Source organism: Branchiostoma lanceolatum, chromosome 14 (genome assembly GCF_035083965.1).
Source record: "Branchiostoma lanceolatum isolate klBraLanc5 chromosome 14, klBraLanc5.hap2, whole genome shotgun sequence".
NCBI lineage: Eukaryota > Metazoa > Chordata > Leptocardii > Amphioxiformes > Branchiostomatidae > Branchiostoma > Branchiostoma lanceolatum.
The window spans coordinates 8330470-8353362 of NC_089735.1; the positions used below are offsets into that span (position 1 = coordinate 8330470).

General features: G+C 41.2%; 2 protein-coding genes across 2 annotated transcripts; one reads left to right on the forward strand and one right to left on the reverse strand.

Annotated features, from left to right (window-relative positions):
- The first annotated feature begins 987 nt into the window (after nucleotides 1-987).
- On the forward strand, nucleotides 988-19242 carry LOC136449059 (uncharacterized). Its single transcript, XM_066448854.1, has 9 exons — nucleotides 988-1071; nucleotides 6792-6902; nucleotides 7474-7577; nucleotides 8107-8253; nucleotides 8763-8921; nucleotides 10302-10448; nucleotides 10846-17071; nucleotides 17359-17481; nucleotides 17921-19242. Exons 2-9 carry the CDS (start codon nucleotides 6803-6805, stop codon nucleotides 18295-18297), a joined length of 7383 nt encoding a protein of 2460 aa, XP_066304951.1. The 5' UTR covers nucleotides 988-1071; nucleotides 6792-6802; the 3' UTR covers nucleotides 18298-19242.
- On the reverse strand, nucleotides 18829-22755 carry LOC136449061 (E3 ubiquitin-protein ligase RNF181-like). The gene is made up of 6 exons (XM_066448857.1): nucleotides 22488-22755; nucleotides 21717-21761; nucleotides 21335-21423; nucleotides 20752-20867; nucleotides 20384-20458; nucleotides 18829-19566 (listed from the first exon to the last, which is right to left on the reverse strand). The coding sequence occupies exons 1-6, from the start codon at nucleotides 22580-22582 to the stop codon at nucleotides 19507-19509; spliced, it is 480 nt and encodes a 159-aa protein (XP_066304954.1). The 5' UTR covers nucleotides 22583-22755; the 3' UTR covers nucleotides 18829-19506.
- Between the last annotated feature and the right edge of the window lie 138 nt (nucleotides 22756-22893).

Consider the following 22893-nt stretch of genomic DNA (forward strand, 5'->3'; position numbering starts at 1 on the left):
GTCCAGACTGTTGTTTGCTGTGTGACTGTCACCAATGTTTTCCAAAATCTTCCCCTCCCATGGAATTTTTACTACATGTACTGTAACGTTACATGTATATTGTGTCTCTGAAAGTAAAAAAGTACTTGTGAAAAAGCATATTTGTCAATTCCATTGAATTATCAATGATTAAAGCAACCACCGATAATGAATAGAAGAGGAGATATAAGCCTGTAGTGCCAAATTTGGTCAGAGTACATGTACACCAGGCCCAGGTCAAGCCCTTCTCTTTTCTTTACAAGTGTGCCCAAAGAATATTTCCTCGAACACAGGACCTCTAGCTTTAAGTCACATTCGAGAGGACAATCTTATCACTGAAGTGCAGTCTGCAAGGCCGGGTTCTTGGATTCAAACTTACGACCTCTGTGTTTCCAGCTTGTGTGGCCTTGTATGTTGAGAAACATATTGCACAATTTCACAAGTATCAAAAAGGTATCATAAGTTTAAACAAATAAATGAATAAATATCATAGATTTGGTTAACTTGATTATGCTCTAGGCTCTACCAGCCTCCGCAGGTCGTTGGGAAAATAGTAGAAATTGGCCAAATAGAGTCAACTGTATGAAGGGAGTCGGCTACGGAGAGAGGAAAACTGGAAAACTTGATAATGTTAATGTTAGCAGTCTGCACAATCTTTATGAAGACAAAAATCATCAAGATTTAAGACAGCAATGATTATCAACAAAAGGTCGCCCGCCAAAAGTCCAGGTGGAAGATGCCTTTTAATAATGTTAAAGAGAAAGGCGCCAACGATTATTAACAATATCCCGCCAAAAGTCCAGGTGGAACCTTGTAGCCAGCCCGAAGCCTGGGTTGGAGGCTTCATTTGCCGCCCACCTGGTCTTTTCGCGCCTTTTTGATCACATGATACAATACGGCACCACCATTGGTGGAAAGTTGCACTAGGGTCATGAATTATTAATCAGTTGTTTTAAAAAGAACGCGGAGGCGCCAAACAGCAGGACAACTGCAGAGCATGGCGAGGGACAAGGCCGGGCGTGAGGAGACGTCTTTCTTCTGAGTAGTACTAAGGTAAGACATTGCTAGCACATCTTCTAAACTCACTGACTCCATATGCATTCGCTTACGGCTCCGCTGATATGTACAGCCATCTGCTTATGCTATTTTTTCCAGGGTATAACGCTCGGAGAACAAAACAACTGCTAATGTTGCCATGTCAAGTTTCGTTTCTTCATCTTCTTGGCTCTGCTTGTTAGCAATCGCTTACAAGATCCTAAAACGTTCCCAGAATAGCGTTGTTTCTTTGCTTAGATTTGTACATAGATATTGTACTACTTCTGGTGAGATGACAATGGTGTGAAGATGAGAGTTCCGTTCCATGTGGTACTGATTTGTGACGGTAATGTTCCGTGTAAAATGGTCGGAAATGTGGGGGCGACATGTGTCAAGACCGGAACCAAACACATTTACCACATTCCTTGCCCACTCTGAGCAAAACCGATTTGCTTCTATATCTGACAAGTTACCGTATCCCTGTAAAGATTATAACGTTTTGAATTTCTCCCCCATTCTTGAGTTGTCGCCGAGATTGCCGCATTCACTAAAATAATTAAGAATCACGTGCTTTACTTGAAGATAGTTTCCACGACCTCCCGTCGTTTTACAAACAAAGTGTCATTTATCACAACAAATATTTTTCCGTGCGGCTGTTTCTGATGATTTCATCTCTCCAAAGATGAAAAATAAAAGGCCGTAGATTTTTTTCCAAAGAAGCCTCTTGCTTGTTCACACCTTTTGGACGTGTCAACAAGTATCTTGTCCCACATTCCAGCATAACAAAAACGTACCACCATATTGTTATGCATGGCCACTTATCAAGGTTGGTATAATTTGCAGAACAAAGTAAAGGTAAGATAAGATAAGATGGGCAAAGGGCATCTGTGGGAAGATAAGATGGGCAAAGGGCGAGTTATTGTATTTTCCATATCTAAAGCCAGGTCAGGTAAGATATAAATATGGGCAAAGGGCAACTTACTTTATTTCCATATCTTTTAATAGGCCAGGTCAGGTAGGATCTGTAGAATTCCAGTTTGACCACTCTTGATGAGAATGAAAATTATGTTCCTGATACCATTTTAACCTCCTTGCTGAGACATAATTTGATTTCATTGAATTTGTAAATATGGCATAGGGTTTGTCACGGTATTTTAACCTCCTTGGGTTTGTAACCTGGTAGAGTAGAGTAGAGTAGAGTAGATCCATTCGGCCAGGTAGGAAGGTCGTGTTCCAATTTAGGCCGCTCATCCCTTTACTGGATCGTAATTCCAGGCTTGTGAGGGCAATCAAGTGTTTTGTAGTTGTAGATCATTGGGTGGTGCTCCATGTGTTTGTCGAGTCTGGTATCCAAACCTATGATAGTTAAAGCTCCTGGGTCTCTGTCCTCTCCGTATTTGTGTGTTTTCAATATTTGTTGTGTTGATGAAAAGTGGTGAAACATTGGTCAGATGGGCCTTTATTGAGGTGGTCATTTGTACAGGTTTGACCAATAACCTCCTTGGTTAGACTGTGTTTGCCTGTAATTGTGATTAATTCTTTTCACATGAAGGTTTTCAAACTTATCAGTTTTTTTCTCACACATTCACTCAGCCCTATGTTTGATTTATGAATCCTTATATTGAAAATGTAAATTGATCCGGAATGGCAAAGAAGCCAAGAGTCTGTTGGTACAATGTGTCAAGAGTGGATTGATGAGCAGTGGTCGTGGGTTGATTGAGGTTATGTTTTCATAAGAGGGGGTGAAATAGTTCCCACACAGAGACCATTCCATGGGGACTCCATCTGTGATGAACAGCAGTAGAATCATGATTGTTTCAATTCAAAGACCCCAGTTGATGTAACATCTCATTCTGTCAGGGTCATTTTACGGCAAGTCTAGACACAAAGAATTCAAACTTTGATCATTCAATGTCTGACTCTGTCATAATCATATCTCTATTATTAGTATAAATTACTCTTTTACAACTGGGCCCGACATGGCCAAGAACTGCTAGATATAGAAAGGACTGGAGTCTGTCAAGGGAGGGGTTCCTCCAAAGGAATGACAAATTTATGCCCTGGAATGATGATGACTCTATTAGTTGTATAGACTAGAGTACCTGGATACTATCTTCAGTCGAGGAAGGCAGCGCCTGTTGTGGACTGGTCTATTCGCTTCCACCGTGCTCGAGCATTGGCTCCTGTCAATGTCAATCTATTAATTATGTACCGCTGCAAAGCTTAATATGTTTTACCCTTGTCATGATGATGATCCTACTTTCAAAGGTTGAATACCAGAGCTTAATATTATGCAAGTGCAACATAAAAACAAAATTGCTGGAAAATAGCAAGAAAAGTTTTGCCCTTTTTTGGACGACCCACCCATGCAAGGGAACGGGTTTTGTTCGCGTTAAGAATGTTCACGTACGCGTGAAAAATTTTCGCGTGGAAAATTTGAAATGGAGAATTTATTCATAGGTTCAAAATATCAAAGTTATTTTATCATCAAAATTTTTCTCCCTTGGGAATAGACTTGAGTCCCTTGGGAATCAACTTTTTTGTTGTTGTTTTTTTAAAATTTCAAACATCCTTTGAAATTTTTTGGGTGTGAAACCTTAGACTTGTAAACCTTCAATTCCCTTCTGATCAACTAATATATAACTAGCATATTTTAACGAGCAAATGATCAAAATTACAGGCAAACTTTTCCCCTGCATGGGTGTGGGCGTGGTGTGGTTTGGTGTGTGCTATTCCCAAGGGACTCAAGTCTATTCCCAAGGGAGAAAAATTTTGATGATAAAATTAGTTTGATATTTTGAACCTATGAATAAATTCTCCATTTCAAATTTTCAACGCGAAAATTTTCCACGCGTACGCCGAAGTTCTTAACGCAAACAAAACCCCAACCCCCCATGCAATCAAAGTGCACACTGCACAAAAAGTGTGGTCATAACAAATGAGGTTTATATTTGAGAGAAATAGGATTTTTTACTGCCCATCCCTCATATTCTAGCCTGAATTCCAGCTTTGTTAGCCTTAGCCCGCTTCCAACGCTCGCTAGCCGCCAAGCTAAGAAGGCTGGACTCCAGGCTACTCATTTTCGAAAGGGGTCTATTGTAGACAGAAATGAGAACCAAGAAAATATAATTTCCAAAAGGATAGTTCACTTCTTTCAAGTCTAGCTAGGCACGGGCTGGGAACTATCCAATCAAAGGTATCGTTTTGTTTTGTTTTGGCACATCCTTCAAGTTGTGTCTGTTTTTGCTGGATCAAGTTGTGTCCAAAATCACAACCGGAATAAACTATTGTTTAAGGCCTAGGAAAAAATTAGGGTTGGTAGGTAGGGTTTCACTTTTTTTTTTACTGGTGACATCACAGTGCTTGGGCCGTCCTCCTCGCCAGTGTACTCTTATACCCCTGGAGCTGAGACGGTGTGGTACCATGGTAGTGGCAGCATCATCCACGTCAATCCATTTAGTGGGTTTGGGGCCACTCTCACACTGTACTCGAGGATGGATCACGCTGCCCGGAGGGGGTGAACTAAATCTAATAAAAGTACCCCCTGAATAAGATTACCAATTGGAAAATTGACAGGTGAATTATTAACCCTTTAGCTGCCAGGTTTTCTCACCAGTACAGCTTCTCAGTGCCAGCGTTTTTAGACCCTCTAAAAACAAGGGGTACTGTTTTCATTTCACTAGTTTATGGTTCCTTTCCTCCAAAATAACCCCAATATGTTATACATCAATAGAAAGCTAAGAGTCTACTCTTTCTGTTGGTGCCATGCAACATTGGCCTAATGACAGTAGTAATGATTTACAAGGGCAATAATGCAATAAAACATACAATTTTCAGAAACCTATTGTATTATAGCATTAAAACTATTTGTGAAATTCCAATATCAGTACCACAGCACTTCTGAGAGGTCTTGACAATATCAGTCTTGCATACACATGAAAAAAATTCACCCAGGTAGTACCACAGGTACGTTTATGACTACAGACTGTCCTGGGTGCTGAACTGAATATTTAGCTGAAAGACTGATTTATTACAACACAGTATATTCCTTTCTGAGGCTTTAGGAAACATAACTCTTTGATTTCAGCTGAAATTTTACGACTGATACTTTCTTCCGAAATGCATACCAACTTATTAACATACATTTCATGGGTAATAAACACACAAAAGCAATAAAACATATACTCTCCACAATGCTTCCAAGCAATCTACTCTAACACGCATAGAACGGTTCAACCACTAGCACATGGACCATTAAGTTTCTGAGAATTCTGACAACATCAGAATCACATATAAGGAAAAAAAATACACGGGTATTACTTTATGTGAGTTTATGACTACGGACTGTCCTGGGTGCTGAACTGACTACACGGCTAAAAGGCTGGTACAACATAGCATTCACCAAGTTCCGGGTTAGACGCGCGAAACATGCGGCGATGCTGTGTTGTTCCGGGGAATACCCTAAACCGGTTATACCCGGGAGCGGCAATCTTCGCAAGTTTCTGCATCCCGGGTTAACCCAGGAGCGGCAGCTTAAGGGTTAAGAATATACATGTATGATAATCACTAGATACAATAGTCTATGCAAGGTCTATATTATGTCCTTGGTCTATGTCAAAGTTAAGAATTTTTTTAAATCCCAGCTTAGCAAAGGGAGTCATTCACCACTTGTGCAATTTTCATTGTTGCCAGCGGAAAAAAATTAGTGCTAGCAACATTTTGCCGCCTATAAATACAATTCGGACTCAAACACCTCCCTGTATTGGTAGTTGCCAGTACTGCAGATTACACGTCATAACTCTCACGCATTCTCGCGATATTGAGTGAGTGAATCCAACATGGCGGCTGAATATTTACGTTTTTCGATAGGGAGCTGTGCTCTCTTTCTGACGGATTTTTCCGTTTTAGGCAGAATAAAACAAGTTGACTATGGATCAGCGTTTCCACAAGACCAGAAATTACAATTCAACTTAAAAGACAAGCAGACGTCGAGGTGGGAGGGATACTTGTAAAGGTGTCTTGCACTCCCTTTCTCATTGTTTATGATAAATCTAAATAAAGAAATTAAGAGGTGTTTTGTCGTTGTGATTATAGCTGTAGCCTGTAGTACTGTCTAGTCCAGTTTAGTTATTATTGAAGGTTCCGCTTTCCCACAGGTATTCAGTATCTTGTTATTCTTTGTATATGTTCAGCACTGAAAGACTGTATTCTTGCAAGTAACTTTGGATACCATACAAATGTAGGAAGATGCAATGTAGCTTCGTACTCATTATATAGTGGAACCTGGCTTAGTGTTTGTTGTCTGTACATACGAGTAAGAATTTTGAGATTTATTTTGTATTTCTATTTTGTAGTTTGTAGTTGACTATAATTTTAAAGTCACTGTACTTTTTGTTGTGTCAATAATGAAGCAACTGTAATCCTAGGCCTAAAGATCAAAGCTCTTCAATTGTTACAGATATAATTGACTAAATCAGGTCCGCTGCAAACTGGCACCTATCTTCTGGTATGGCAAGCTTTGAGGCAGTTTTTGTTTGTCATTACATGGTGATTTTAGTCCCTCGAGGATATCGGAATGCACAAATTGTTATCTTGCATGAACAGCAAATTGGCAAGAACAATGGGTTTGAATTAAAACTTGAATTGTATTGTGCAATTCTGTTGATAGAAGGGTGTCAGTCTTTGCTTGTTGGAATACAAAAGTTATTGACATGTCTATGCTCTTGTTTCGATTTTAGACTTTCCAAGGATGAAGTCAGCCACTACAGCACAGGAGACACTGAAGCAGATATACGCCAACAGGAACCTGTCCAGTGTGTACAGTATTCCACGAAAGCAGGCAGGGCCAGGTAGGTTGACATGTCTCAGGGCCAGTCAGGGGACACACCCGAGTTTATTTTGGGTCTAAATTTGAGGTTGCGCTGCAAACCCTCAGGACTACACTAGCAACCTTCTCTTCCAGGATAGAAGTCTGAAGCAAAACGTCACAGTGTTAATGAACAGAGCCATTTCTGACAGATTGTGTTAAGCCCGTAAAGTTAAGGAAATTAGGATTGGTAAGCCTTTTTTGGGTGTTAAGGAATAACAGTGATGATGCAAAAATGCAATCTAAAAAGAAGGATGTATACTGATTCAAATTGGATCCTGCATTCCAATCTTCACTCTGACGTCATGGGAGGCATATTTGTAGGAAACGCTGCAGTGTAAACAATGCACGTCTATTTAAGACTTAATAAGATATAGTACATTGTTTGCTATGTTATACATATGACCTGCATTAGGCATAGGAACACAGAAACCAGCAAAGGCCAATCTGGAGCAAATGGTGCTTCACATTTGAAGTGGAAGCTACAATTGCTTCGTTGTGCGATAAAAAATCTTTGACATTGAAAATTGATAAAAATTATTCCTTGGCCACAGGGTGTTGTCTGCAGGATGTCAAGGTGCATGGCAGAGAGTGGAGGGAGATCAGCAAGATTGTTCAGCAGTCTGTTCTGGACAGAAGCACCATGGCAAGATGGCAGGTAAAGTGCCACATTTCCTGTCAGAATTTAAGTTCACCTGTAGCAGTGATTAACATTGTACAAACTTCTATAACATGTACAAACTTCTATAACATAATTTTCCATTTCACTCCTTGCTTTGCTTTTGTCTGACAAAGGACAAGACAGTCAAAAGGTAGGTAGGATATCAGCTAGTAAGTTTTTGCAGTTTATGCCTTGCTAGTTGATACAGTTTTAGATAGTGCCATTTATTAATGCATTAGAAATTCAAAATCCATGGCTTTTGTGACTCCAGTGGTGGCATTAGAGTCTATCACAGAATGTCTTTTTCTGTGTATTTCACCTGCCTGCCCTCTACTCCACTAATTTCCTGCAAAAGCCAAGAAATTATATTGATGCAGAGTTAAGTCTACTAAGACAAAATCATTTTCATGTCATTTTGACATGCAAGAGGTAGATTTAAGGATAACTTCATGCTCACTTAAAATCCTGAAGGCCCTTCTTTTGATGATTGGTTTGATATTGATACTCTCTTCAACCTGTTGTCCAGATTGATAGAATACAGCTATGCAGCAACCCAACGCTGGAGGAACGCTTCATCAAGAAGAGACAGAAGATGAAGGAGGATGGACGAAGTGCCAAGGAGCTGACTGAACAACATGCTTTCCATGTGGTGTCACATGCCAAGGCCAAACATGTAAGATGGGCAAACACATGATTATCAGTAACTGTTTGTATGATTTGAATGTAGGTACAGAACTGGCTACTGTGCTGTCATTGTTACTTCACTATGAGAGCCAAATATAATGTAGTTTTCGTTAGCTTTCTGACCAAATCGCTGAAATTTTCCTTGGTCATATGCCATGTTTTTCAATGCTAGCATTACGTGTTGTATCATTGGAAAGCTTGTGCATTTTCCTTTAAAATGATACCTGAGTTGATATGATCACGCTTTTGTGCAGTTTTGTCATAATTCCCTGCCAACGTCAGACACCGTGTTGTTGGGAATTTCTGCACAATTGTCTTGCGACTTCACTCGCATAGTCAGCTCTGGTTTCTACTGCACACCATAATAATAGCATTAATGTACTAGTTAGGATAACAATGCTATTAGCACCCTAGAAATAGTTGTTATTGCCAAAGTGAAGAAATATAATCTCCCATTTCCAAACTTGACATGCCAATTGAAATATCCTCCCTATTCAGGTGTGCCAGAGTGGGTTAGTAGTTTGCTCTGGGAAAACGGCCTTCACCAACTTCCTTGGGCGGTCAGACATGGGAGTGTATGTCAGGAGAAACGCTGACATTGCACTGAAGCTGGCAGAGAAATGCAGTTACTCTCAGACTGCCCTCATGGTCTTCAAGGTTAGTTGCTGATGATCGTGTACTTTTCATTCATTTATTCATCAGAGCTAAACACGACATGGGAGCCATCAAGTCTAATTAAGTAAGTCACAGAAAGATGCCAGTACAAGTAATTATAAGAAATAGAAATAAGATAATGTGGTTGATAATACAAGTATACTAACCAAGACATAGTTCTATCAAATCACAATGATAAAGAAATCAGATGAGATACAGAAATCACCTCAATACAAATAGAAGGGGGCACCCCCTAGTTTATTTTGGGTCTCAATTTGAGTTTGCACGCCCTCAAGTCTAGCGACCGTCTCTTCCAGGAAATACTTCTGAGCCAAAACAACTGTATATGGGAACGAAGGATATCCCTCTAGCTACAAGAAAACCTGAGTTTCGGTTTCTTCAACCTCTGCAATTTTAGTAAATATAAGAGGGAAAAAGTATTTTCCCTTCAAAAATGAGGTGCAAAATAGGGCATTTCGTGTGGAATTAGACACATCACCAGAATTTTTGACACGAAAATGACTTATGTCAGAAAGAGAAATCTCTAACTAGTCTAAGGTATAATCAAGCCAATTGTAAAGAAAATCCTACCACTTTGATTTTCACAATAACCTGACGCTATGAGGTAATGCAACACGGCCAACAGAACGCAACAAAGGTCAATCTGGGTCAAAGGGACGGTTTACCTTCAACGCCAAGGGTTATCCGGAAATAAGGCTTGGGTCCGAAATCAATTTTCACCAAAACACACCGATTCTTACGCTTTTCAGGCGTGTTGGTATTTGATGTCATTTTGCAGCAAATTATGAGAAATGTGAACTCGACACTCAAAACCCTTAGTCATTTTTTTGTCGTGCACTACCACTGACCCCTGTTTGGGAAGAATTGGTGGCTCAGTGGCGGCGGCACAGGGGGGGGGCAAAAATAATATGTCGGGTGGGCGTCGTCCAACAAAACTCAAGCTGAAACCCTTCTGTATTTTTTTCACATATAGAGATGTCATTAAACTTAGATTACTTTACCATCAAAATTTGACCCTCAGAATTCAGGAAATAGCGTTTCAATGGGTTAAGAATTCTAAATTTTCCTGTGGGAGCATGTCGTGCTTTGTCGGTAGGGCGCCGTTCCCCCAAAATCAAGCTGAAACCCTTCTGCATTTTTTTTTTACAAAGAAAGATGTCATTAAACTTAGCTTATTCTTCAAACAAAATTTGCCCCTCAGAATGCAGGAAATAGCATTTCAGAGGGTCTAGATTTCAAAATTTCCCTATGCTGGTTCATGGAGATGGTTACCAGGCTACAAATATTTGAGTGTTGATGATTAAAACACAGAAAGGTATCAAGAAATTGTTCTTTTCGTTAACTCTTAATTTTGGTCCACAGATCATCCCAGGAAGGATCAAGCCCATTCCCACAAGCTTCAAAACGATTGAGGATGCCATCGAACCAACACCCAATTTCGACAGCCACTTGTCCAACAGGTCGCCTACGTCAATACAGAAGGAAGCACATCAGCTGGCCAACTCATGTGTAAGTTCTCATCAGGATTGTCCATTAGTGCTCATCTGGTACCCATCCTATCCCAACTCCATTTTGCTTCTCTGATTGCAGTATAGTCTGGCACTTGTCCCCATTTCAATGTTTGGCCATTATATCTTTAGTTACAGTGAATGTTAAAGACTTCTCAGAAAGGATACAACTTGGTATGTCAATTTGAAGCCTATGATCATGTTACTTTAGAGCCAGAGTTCTCTTGAATATTTTGATATTCTAATCTAAGGGTTTGAAGAAAGTGATGACGGGCAAATTGGAGCTACAACAATTCTTCATTGTGAAATGATAGTCAAGTTAAAAACAATAGATCATTTTCTTGCTGAAAAATCTGACTTTGCAATAAAAAAAGGCTTCTCTTTATTCATGATTTCAGATCTATCTATACGAGTATGATGACTCCTGTCGCCCCAGCAAAGCACCCTCCCAAATTCTTCCCTACGCGGTGGTGAGTTGTACAAAGATTTCTCCACCTAAAGTACTGGTGGCTTCACCAATCGTCTCTGTCACTGATGTGAGTAGTTCAGACACTGATGGGCTAGGTTCAGACATGGACATTGATGACAGTGGTGATGAGAAAGAGTGTGATGTCAAAACGACAGAGTCTTCCGGCACTTCTTTGTCTATTGAGACTGTAAAAGAAACGCAAGGATCTGAAAGAAACAAGAAATTGTCAGTTGGAGACATCCAAGATTGTAATCTTGGCCCAAGCCATCAATCAGAAACCGGTGTGTTCTTGAAGCCAACACCTCTCATGTTTGGGAACAAGATCTCACAGACAGTCAAACAAAAGACAGATCCAACAACGAGCCAGGGAATGGGAATGAGTGCACTCCTGAAGCCAGCAAAATTCCTGTATGGAAATAAGGAATCACAAACTAAAGGTCAAAGTACTGTTTCATCAGGCAGTAGTGGTGGTACCTCATCTCAAAGAGTCAAAAACATGGCAGCAGGTTTCTTTGCTAAGCTGAAAGATCCAAGGATTCAACGTGGACTACGGAGCAACGAGTCAAGTGTCAATGTCAGCATTGGAGGGGAGTCAAGGAATAAACCAAAACGTAAACATGTTGTTCCAGAAAATATCCAGGAAGCTAAGTTGAAGGCAAAAAGAAAGATGAGACAAACAGAGCACCTAGCAATGCAAGGGATCAAGGAGAGAAGTTTGGATGTGTTGAGTGGAAAAACGGCTAGAAGAAAGAAGGAGATACCAGTGGGTCACTGTTTGACCGAGGGCTGTTTGTCTGGCAAAACTCTGACAGTGGACAATACTACCTCAAAGCACATGGGAGACATAAAGAAAGGAAAGCCAAGTAACAGGTTGAAAGAGAAGATCAAAAGGCAACATGTGCTTCTGGCAGATGAACTTGAAGTAACTCGTGTAAAAAGGCAGACTCAGACAAAAAAGAAACCAGAAGAAACAGTGAAGGAGACCAAGACACACAAAGTGCAGAAGGGCCCCCAAGATGGAAAGTTAAATGCCTTTCAAAGACAGCTGAAGAAAATGGGCCACACTAACAGCAGCAAGCAACCTGCAAGTGTAATTAACTTTCCAACCAAAGAGCCCATAGACAAAGTGAAGAAAGGACGTGACACAAGTGCACTGTTGGCATTAAGGGTCAGTGATTCGTGCCCATCAGATTCAGAGCACACAGAAATGTTGAGCATTCTACACACTCTAGACCAGACGCTGGATCGTCTAACTCCAACTGTTGCCTTATCATCTTCAGAGATGTCAGATTCCGCAAGCGAGGTGACAACATTGTGTAGAGTGCCCAAGGTCACTAGAATAGAGTCGGTCAAAACGGAAGAAAGCGTTTGCGCCCTTGCAGGACAAGAGGAAGAGAGTAAGTGTCTTAAAAGAATGGGAATGCCAGAACAGAACATTTCTCGGGCAGCTTGTATTGGTTGCGAGAGGAAGGAAACAAGTGCAGGAAACATGTTGCCAAAGGAAAGTAATGGTGTTAGATCTATGGAGTTGAAAGTTGATTTGACAGTAGATAGAATTACGGATATAAACAGTGAGAAGGAAAGTACAGCAGAGTGGCAAGCATTTGGAAGTCAAAAACCTATAGAAGATTCTTCTCCAAAGAAGACCATGAAACAAGAACCTGCTGATGCATCAGCCATCACATGTCCAAACTCAGGTGGTGAAGCTGACTTTTCTGAAGAAAATATGATGAAATGGAAGAAGAGTTGTGAAGAAGAAGAAACTGGTGGCACCAACACCACTATGCTTGTAATTGACCAGGTGTTCTCTTTGGCAGGAAATGCCATCAGTCAGGTATATGCACAGGAACAAGAAGAGAGGATCATTCCTGAAGACACTGACACATGTATTCCACATGATCTTAAACAAGCTGCCTGTACGATTGATGGTCTTACTGCTGGTCAGATTATTGACCCACAAGCCCATGACCAAAGTGGCTTGCCAGTGTCAGATGCCAGAGATTTAGACAGTAAAGCTGAAAAGTTGGAAACAGGTACAAGCAAACACATTGTAAGAACTACATCTGTTGGAGTAGCCAGGCCTCAACCTAATGGAAGGCGTGTGAGTGAAGACACAAGTAACGCCACCTTGGGACAGAGAGGTGCTACTGCAGATGTGAGAGGTGAACAAGATTGCCAGTCAAGCTGTCAGTCACAGAGCTGTACATGGCATTGTTCGTGGCAAGCAAAAGAGGACACTGTGCTGGAGTCATTGTTGACAGGGGCGCTGAACACATTGGAACTAGGTGTCCAAAAATTGCAGGCAACCAGCAACTGCCCCCAGCTAGTGGTAGCAGTGAGAACTGCAGCAACCGTTGCCATCAGAACCTCTACCACCCTTCTGGAGTTGGCAGTGCAAGAGGTTCGAGACCACATTTCAAGAAAGATGGACCAGATGCAGGGAGGAACATTTCAACAACCACCACTGGATTGTAGGAAGTTGGAATCTCTCATCTCTGGAACGATGAACACACTGAAAATGATGTCAGATGACATGGGCGACAGCTCATTACAGTCATCCTTTCAGACTGCCCTTACATTGTTGGAGCTAGCAGTTGACATTGTGTGGGTAAGAGGCCAGCCTAGAAGAAGCACAGTAGTAAAGCCCCAGCTTCATCCACAAACACAAGGTGACAACAGGGCTACTGAGGCATACCATCCTATGGAATGTCAATCAAATGTGTTCAGATGTGGTCAGTGGGAGGAGTCATGTGGACAAACACAAACTTCCCAGTGGCACACCAATGATGAAAGGGCGGAGCAGGTCACAGTTGATCATGAAGCGATTTCAATGGAAGAGGGACATGGGAGTGGCCATAGGCAGCTGACAACAACTAGCACCAAAGAAAGTGCAAAGCCTGTCACCCCACCACCACTACCACCACCACTCCCCACCTTTTTGTCCTTGACACCACAGCAGCTTTTCACAATTGCTAGAAGGCAGGTAGACTCGCCTTCCATACCATCGCCTGATGCTGCAGAGTTAGGGGCTGATTACAACGGTAACCTGGTAGGAACGTCGTGGAAGTGTCGAGACTCAGAGCCAGAAGGTGTGGTGGACAGAAATAAACAGACTACTGGAAGTTGGCAGGCAAACAAACTTTGCACAGAGATGCAAACCACATCCAAAGTGTATGGTAGCTGTGAAGATGAGGAAATGACACCAAACCTCAGTGTGGATACACAGAACATGATGGCAGACCATGATGTGAAAAGTCATCTTGAAGCTGATCTGGAAGCTGGTTACCGGTATGAAAAGATCCATTTGTGGACTGAGGAATATGCCAGGAAAATAGAAAGATTTGAGGAATCTACTCCAACAACCTGTGATGAGCCCAAGCCAATGGAGACGTCTGGTACAAAACAAGAAAGTGGAATGACAGGAAAGGAAGAGATGAGCACTCTCAAACCAAAAGCAACATTCCCTTCTGGAGATACCAGAGCAGGGTCCGAATTTGCTGTAAGCAAGGAAAATGACGGCATGCGGCCACTCTGTTGTCATCCCAAAAAGTCAACACTCAAGGAAGAACAAGATTCATCAGTGGATCACCAGCAGGTTTGCGTAAAACCCAGTGCTGAAAATACCTCATCAACATCCTCTGAACAGAAAGGTAATAGGGAAGAAGAACCCTTTGCAGAGCTGACCAATGAAAAAGAGGAGAGGAATGTCCTTGGAACCCAAAAAAGTGAAGAAACCAAAGAAGAAGAAAGTCATGATTATGAAAACCAGAAAGACAAAAGAGCAGGAAATGATTCAAGTACCAATTCAGCTAATCTGCCATCACAATCATGTTCACCACAGGAAAGTGTTCTCAGTCATCTTGCAGATGATAACATAGAGCGGTTGGCAGATGATGTACCCATGCTCTCAGATGATGATGATCATGACTTGTACTCCATTTCTAATGACTCCAGTCTGAGCTCTTCTCTACTATCAACGTCTGTGGGAGGGCAATCGTTCAGCTCCTCATCTGCAAACGACAGCTTTCTTTGTGGCAAAGAAAAAGATGTTGAAAACACTACATCTGAAGGTATCTCCAGGCCCTTTTCATGCTTTGCGTCCCTGTCCAAAGGAGAGCCCACTGATAAAGAAAGCAGGTGTACCTTTTCAGCAACGCTTGCAGCCACTCCCAATATTGATCCAACTCTTGGAAACAAACTAGCTATGGCAGCTGAACTTCCTACAAAATTAAGCTGCCCTAAAATGCTGATAAATGAGCATTGCACAAAGTCTTCTGTAAGAGAAGAGACTGCACAGCAAGGTGGTAGGCAGAAGGAAAAAGAAGCGTATGAACGAGCAAGGAAGCGATGGACAAGACTGTTCAAGTCACTTGTTCACCAAGGAGATATCAACAAAGCAGACAGAGAAGTGAAGGCAGAAGAGCAACAAAAGTGCACTGACAGTTTCTCAGCAACAGTGCATGGTAGTGAAGTTGAGACAAAGGCTGAACCTGAACAAAACACATCGAGGCATACAGGAGCAGGTGACTCTCACAAAGCCTGCAACTCTTCAGTGCTGTTTAAAGCAAAGGGAGGGTCAGTACTGTCTAACTGTTGCAAGGATAGTGGCTCCTCTCTTTGTCAGTGTAAGTCTGAAATGTATAAAACATTCGGCATGAAAAGGCCTCAAAGTAATGCCATTGGTGGTGAAGAACAGATGTTGCACAATCAAGAGAAGCCAGCTAGTTCTGACAGCACAGCAGACAGGAACCGCACACTGTTGTGTAACGCCATACAGATGTCAAAGGATTCTCAACTGTACGAGGCTCCATTTGATTTTGACATGGTGCTGTCTTGTGCCAGGTCTTCTCATGCACAGGAGATGTTCCAGTGCATTGCAGACCGGATGAAGAAAGTGTCAGCAGAGATAGATCATTTCCAACAGGGAATCATGCATCTAAAGTTGGAGAAGAACAGCTTCCATGGACTATATCTGCAGAAGGACCAACATGCGCTGCTGCTCAGATCCGCCATCATTCACCTGTCAGAGATCAGCACTGAACTTGAGATGCTACACGCGACAAAGACTTACCTTTCTAACATACAGAGGAAAGAAGTGGGACAGAAGGAAAAGAAAGCCCCTCTCCAAGACGTGGATAGTATCATGCCTGAAGAGGACTTTGCTACTCCAGAGGAAAGGAAACCTAATACAATCAGGAACATACTGCTGAGACAACGGGACATGAAGAGAGGCCAAGTGAAGGCCTTGCACAAAAGTCTGAAGTCCTATCAGCTTATCAATGGGAACAACATCGAGTTTGTCAAGATGCTGCTTAAGTCACAGATTCACACCTGTGGCAACGATATCCTGCGTCTGGAAGAAGTACTGAAGGAAAAGAAACCTTCTCTCAAAATCAGCCCGAACGAGGTCAAGATTTCTGAGGTACGTGAGAGGCAAACCAAGTGCCAGGACCTTCTGAAGACGCTGGTCAAGGATACCTCACCAGATCATGCCAAGATAGAGTGGTGCAAGATGAAGTGTGGGAAGTACCACAGTATTCTGCTATATGAAGGGGATAAGTGCTATCTGAGGGAGCACAGAACTCGCTCAAAGTCACGGTCCTCTGTGGTAGATGACAAGACCAAAAGTTTGGTCAGCAGAGAGAACTCAACAGCAGAAACTCAGGATGCCTCATCTTCGAAGACCACGAAGAGACAGTATGATGCAGTAGGCAAGCAACCTCAGGGGAAGAATGATCAGTCGAGCAAGAGGAGGAAGACTGGTGCAATAATCCAGCAAAGACTTGCTCATGAAGTGACGTCTGCTAAGGGCCACGTCAACCCAACTGCTGATGATGCTACAGTGGAAACCAGTGCTGGTTGTCTCGGTACATCTTCCCAAGAGCAGCTTAGAGAAAAAGAGAAACCAGACAGACTAGAGAAAACGAGGCCAAAACTAGCACTAACTGGGAATGACTGTGAAACCTGGAAACCCGCAGTTACCAGTCCTTGTGACTTACGGCAACAGCAACTCGATGTAACTATAAAAAGCTCCAAAAGCTTGGTAGTTACTATATTCAATCCAGCTGCCAAAGGACAAGCAGAAGATGTCAGTGGCCGTTCCTCCAAGGCATGTCAGGACATCTTTGGGGAATCGACAGGGACAAAAGAGTCAGGTAAGTTTCTTCCCTGAAATTATTCAGACTGTATAGCTTTTGCCTGTTACTGTTACAGGCTATTGCATGAAAGAGATACAGTGTAAAGGTAAAAGATTCTGCACTTTTCATTAATACATTTGTATGATGTCTTCAATACTTTTTTGTAATGATACACTGACCACATTCTTGTGTATGATTTTTCCCAGCTACAAGTTACGACAGTGTGTCTATTTCACTTCTCCCTTTGCCAAAACATTGTAGTGAAGGCTGATAATGTTATTCTTTATACACAAATTATTGTCAAGATGTCACCAAGAAAGAGGCAGTACCTGTGGCAAGTGCAGTTTCAAGCAGCATCAGCACAGACCGGGATCCCAGTCCCCAAGAGCAGACAACATTCCCTGGCATCGAAGTTAAAGGAACTTGGGGTAGGTATCATCAATCAGAATTTCTGATTAAGTAGCAGTGTACTATCTTTGACAATGAACATGTGATCAAGGAATTCTCTGCAGCGGACATACTCAGACTTGATGCTTCTCTTGAAAACGATCATAACATATAGGATAATATTGTCAAAGGTTAGAAATAAGCTTTTAATGATATATTATACAACACAATTGATAAAGGTTTTGAATGATGTATTATACAACACAATTGAAGAAACACCATATGATTGGTCAAAGATACTGAAATGTTTGCAGAGGTTTTATTTTAACCATGACACAGCGAATATGCGGCTCCATTATACCATATATGGTATAATTGCTCTGTGAAATTGTTTTAAAAAAACCAACTTAATGTTCCCTTCCTACCACGAAATTATATCCCAATGAAAATAACTTATTTTATGATATTTTACTCTTTCAGCCAAATGTCCTTTAGACTCTGGTGGTGCTGTGAAAGTGAAGACTGCTGATGCCAAACCCATCCAGACCCAACTCAAAAACAGAACATTTTACAGTCCTTCCAGACAAGCAGCAGTCCCTGGTATGCACAGAACATCTAGTTCAGCGAACAAGCAGTCTTTATTACCTGGTCCTAACATGTATTCAGCAGTTCCCTATAGGTATCCCGTACAGAACACACCACCACGGCAGGTTCAGTACCCCACCAGTCACCTACGGCCCAGAATGAACTGGTGGTCACAGGCCCCAAATTTTATTCACAGACCGATGTTTCCACCACAAAGTATGTTTCGGTTCCCCAACCAACAGATGTTCCCAAACAGATGGCCAACAAATTAGGGTTATCAGGGAACACTACATGTTTGTGTCTTGTTGCAGTGATCGAGGTGCTTAGCATTGTTGGTTGGGAAAAGGACACAGGTCTTTTGGTTTTGTTTATATAGTTGATGTATGTTACTGAGTTGAATTTGTAACTCTGTACTGTTTCATGCACACAGATTCAAGGAGAAATTCAAATGTCACAAGGCTGTCTATAGTTCACTGTATGTTCATGGCCTTTGCATCAGAAATTATGCACTGAAGAATAGGATATCACACTGATTTTATGATATGTCAGGTCAAGGTACAAAATATTTCTTAAATAGACTTTATCACGGTAGTGAACAACGTTATAATGTTCTAGTTATTACTGTTAAAGAGAATGGTCACATGCAGTTGCATTATGTAGTATGATGATGATGATCCATTGTGTTCTGCAGCTCAGGTAGTTATGTAGTATACTAATGTAGAAAGGTACACATGGTTACATTGCACCACCTGAAATTAGGTTTATGAATCATCTGCTTACAATGACGAAACCCAGACAAGAACTTCTAGCAAAGAATTTCATGTTGTGAAAAAAAGCCTGTAACATGTAACAGGCAACACTAGTGCTTGTGGAGTAATGGTATGTCATTACGGATTATGAATTTCTGTTTGGATCATCAAACCATTTTGGTTCTACTTTTTAAATACATATAGTGTAGCCTGTCTTCTTCATAAATGATGTAGTCTGTGAGTACTTGCCCTTAGTTCATAAGTCACTACTGTGCAATGATTTACAACAATTGATAAAGTTCATTTGCTTTGCTTTTGTAAGAAAACAGGCAACAGTTTTTACTTGTACTGTAGTGAAGGAGATCTCAATATAGTAGTGATTTACTTAACCATATTCCTCTTACACAGATGTTATATTTTTCAATACATATTTGTACAATGTATTTATATAATAAATTTGTTGGTTCTGTAGAACAAGGTGTATTCTTACCAGTGACTTCTCACACAACCATGTTTCTAGGACATTATCGGATGCCAAGTAAACAACTACTTAGACCCCTGCCTGCCCCTCCCACAAACATTTCCTGATCTACCCCTAAGATAACAATTTTTTTTTTAAATTACAAAACTGTAAAAGATTCAGAATGCCAACTCATCTTAGAGGAAATATGTAATTGAAGATCGAAAGGAAAAAGTCCATTTGAAGTAGTACTGTGTATGTTGCACATCCACCTATCCATACATTGCATTGTGAAGTGTTTCCAGTTGAGCCTCTCTTTCTTTTGCTCTTTCCTGGAACAAAGTAACAACAAATTAAAGCATTTTACTATGTTATTAAAAAAACTATTGAAAATAGCTGAGTATAAAACATTGAGGCTGCACATGCAACCCACAATCTCCAGAACCAGTTATCCAGAAGGAGTAAATTTGGGAAGTGTATTATTTTCATAGTCATGGATTAAAAGATCAGCAAGTTGAGCAACAGTAGACTGGTATCCAGCTTATTCTAGCTATGGTTTGCTCCTCATCTCACCTTGCTGTCTGACACCTGTTGATTGAGAATTGATCTTCATTGGAATATTTGCCTAAAATGTAAGTAAAAGCCCTGATTTGCTTTGACAAGTTAGAGTCACACGATCCAATGTACATTTGTACATAGCATGGTAATGAATCAAACAGGCATTCCAAAGTTCAATCAAATGGAGGTGATATCAATCAAGTTTAGCCCACTGAAAAGCTTACCTTCTGTTAGTAACAGATATGTGCAGTATTCTCATGGTCATTGTACTGGGGAATTCCCCTAGCTCTTTTCCACAAGTACACTATAATGAACAGTGAACCATGGCATAATGTCTGTTTATAGGACTTTGAACTTTTCCAGTAGTTGCAAGTCAGGTGGTGATAACAGCAGAGATATGAACTCTGGACCTCATTGGACTACACTGTGTTTGAGCAATATTTGATAACTGAACTAGTTAGTGAGGGAAGGGTCAAATATTTAAAAACGGACTGGTGCCAGACTTATTGGTAGAGAAGCGATTAGAGGAGCAAACAAGAACAAAAACTACAAAAGTAATAATGATACCAGGCTACACAACAGTGCACTCACTTTTTCCTTCCTGGCCTCTTCATACTCTGGGTCATCAGTGGGCAGCTCATGTCTACACACTGGACAGGAGTTTGTCTGGAAATAGTTGAACAGACATCATTCTTAACTGAGAGATTCCATAGTCCAATGAGGTTTTAGGTCCCTTAGGTAGTCCAGCTACCTCCCTTGATAATGCTGACTGGTTCCACTTGAAACTGCTAGGTGGCGCTGCAGTAGGAAGGACGCAAATGTCTTGACACTTGTAGCCCCCATGAAAGCAGTCAGTAAGGTTGCAGGAGGACTACCAAAATGTTGGTCGGTAAATATCTCTTGGTTGTGTGCCAGTTAACAAGTGCCAGTAGGCTGGTGAGATAAATAAACCAACAAACCTTTGACAGCCATGGTAGAATACAGGATGGGTGAAACTTGTGTTGACAGGGCATGATCTTCACAAACTCGTATTCATCAAACTCAGCCAGACACACCGGACAGCTGGCACCCTTGGCTGCACAACAGAAATATGGACATGTGTAAATTGAGTCATGTTACAGACCTTTTTGTTTTTCCAGCTGTATCTGTTGAGAGATTTGTGGAAAAGAAGGTATTTAATATTTACTGTTTTTTCGTTTTCATTTCTAAAATGCACAAACAAACACATGCATACATAGGAACAAGGAACATGGCATGCAAATAAACATATGCTAGTTGAATACCTATAGCAAAAATGTCAAAAGGTGTTGGGCTCTTGATTTCTTGTATGACCCGTCCTTCATAGTTTCAATGGCAAGACCAGGCTCTTTCTTCACTTGTTTGAGGAACCCAGCAATAACATCTTTGAAGAAGACAGTTCCCATTTCCAAGCACCCATTGAGGGCCTTTAAGTTTATTGAGTAATGCCAATGGGCAGTTCAATACAAGTTGACCAGTAGAGATGTATAGAAGAAGATACATGTGTATGAAAAATAGCCGCACCTGCTTGACTGGGTGTGATCTGAACAGCTTTCAATGATTCCACAGCTGCTTTAGATGCGGGTGGTGCTTGGCGTCCCCCAGGTGCTAGGCTGCAGGGATGACAATGACCCAAGGGGGTATAACTCAATAACCCTGCGCATGGTTCCAAGGGGACTTTATATATTACAATAAAAGGTATGGTAATAAACTAAATAATTATTTCACGGTAAGGGGGAAAAGAAGGCATTCCCTATGTTTAAACTTTACAATGCCCACTTAGTTAGTGCATGAAGTGAAAGAAATCTGTATTGTTCATGAGGTTTGGTGATTTTGCCTTGGGGGAGAAAACTGCAGACAATAAACCACTGAGAATATTTCATGATTTACAGTACTAGTACATTACCTTGTTAGGTCCATCTCCATCTCTGGCCCTTGTTCAATCAACATCCTGTAAAGGGAAGAGCATTCATAACGATCTTTGTGGCTTACAAATTCATTATACTTTGTGGAAGTGAAGTCACGTGCAAGAGGTAAACTGCTGCAAAACCCACTCTTACTCCCTCCTTTGTACTCTGGGAGGAAGACTGGATATCGGGTCATCAGCCAGTTCCTTCGGCGGTCCTAGGCCGTGAGCCCACCAAAATAGATAAATAGCGCTACAGGGGAGTTCATAATTATTCTATCAGATGATTGGACGGCTCAAATACCTGGAGGATACATCTATGAAGTAGGCCGTTGATTACAATTTTTAAAATGAAATCAATATATATACCTTGCTTGGGTGAAGTAGATTCTTAACCTTGTGAAGATCGCGCTTGGCAATATCTATCAATGAGCAGCTCTAACCAAGGAGATGAGCGCACTAAACAAATTTAGTGTTATGAAGAAGAGTAGAGTAGAATCTTCGGCCAGATAGGAACTGTGGATATCTTATTTGGCCCTATCCTTCTGACCTCCATGCATATGTACCTTAGAATCCTACTCTCCAATCAGATCAGCAGAGGTTTAAAAATGGCGGTTAAAGGTATTTTGTGACCTTCTTATCATATGCGCCGTTTTAACTACTGGCCCCACCAACGAAAAAAAGAGATACTAGTATATGATAAGAAGGTCTTCTCCACCAACTTCTGCTATGAAAGTACCTAATCACACGCCCCCTCCCCTCATACTGTACCTTGCCAGTTGTAATAATAAGTTGTTGGCCTGTGAAAACGGAGTGCTGCTGTTTTCCGTGGGCTCACAGTCGTGCTCGTCAAAATATGAAGCCATTCTGTAACAAAAGATGCTCGTCTCCGTCACCACGAAGTCTGAGACTTACTTCACCCACAAAACGACGTGGAAATATCGCGAACAGCTCTGTAAAATGTCAGGAAAGTATTTTTGTGCAGTTTTGTAAAGTCATCTGCCACCACTTCCGGGTTCGTGCTAAAGGTCAATAGAATATTCTATTCACTAGTGAGGTATGTCAACTTCTGTATCTGTATCTATTCTGTTTCAACAAATATGCCTACTTAACCCCAAAATAACGAAATAAGTCACACACTCACTTCTATTGGTAGCTTTTTAATGAATATTTCATA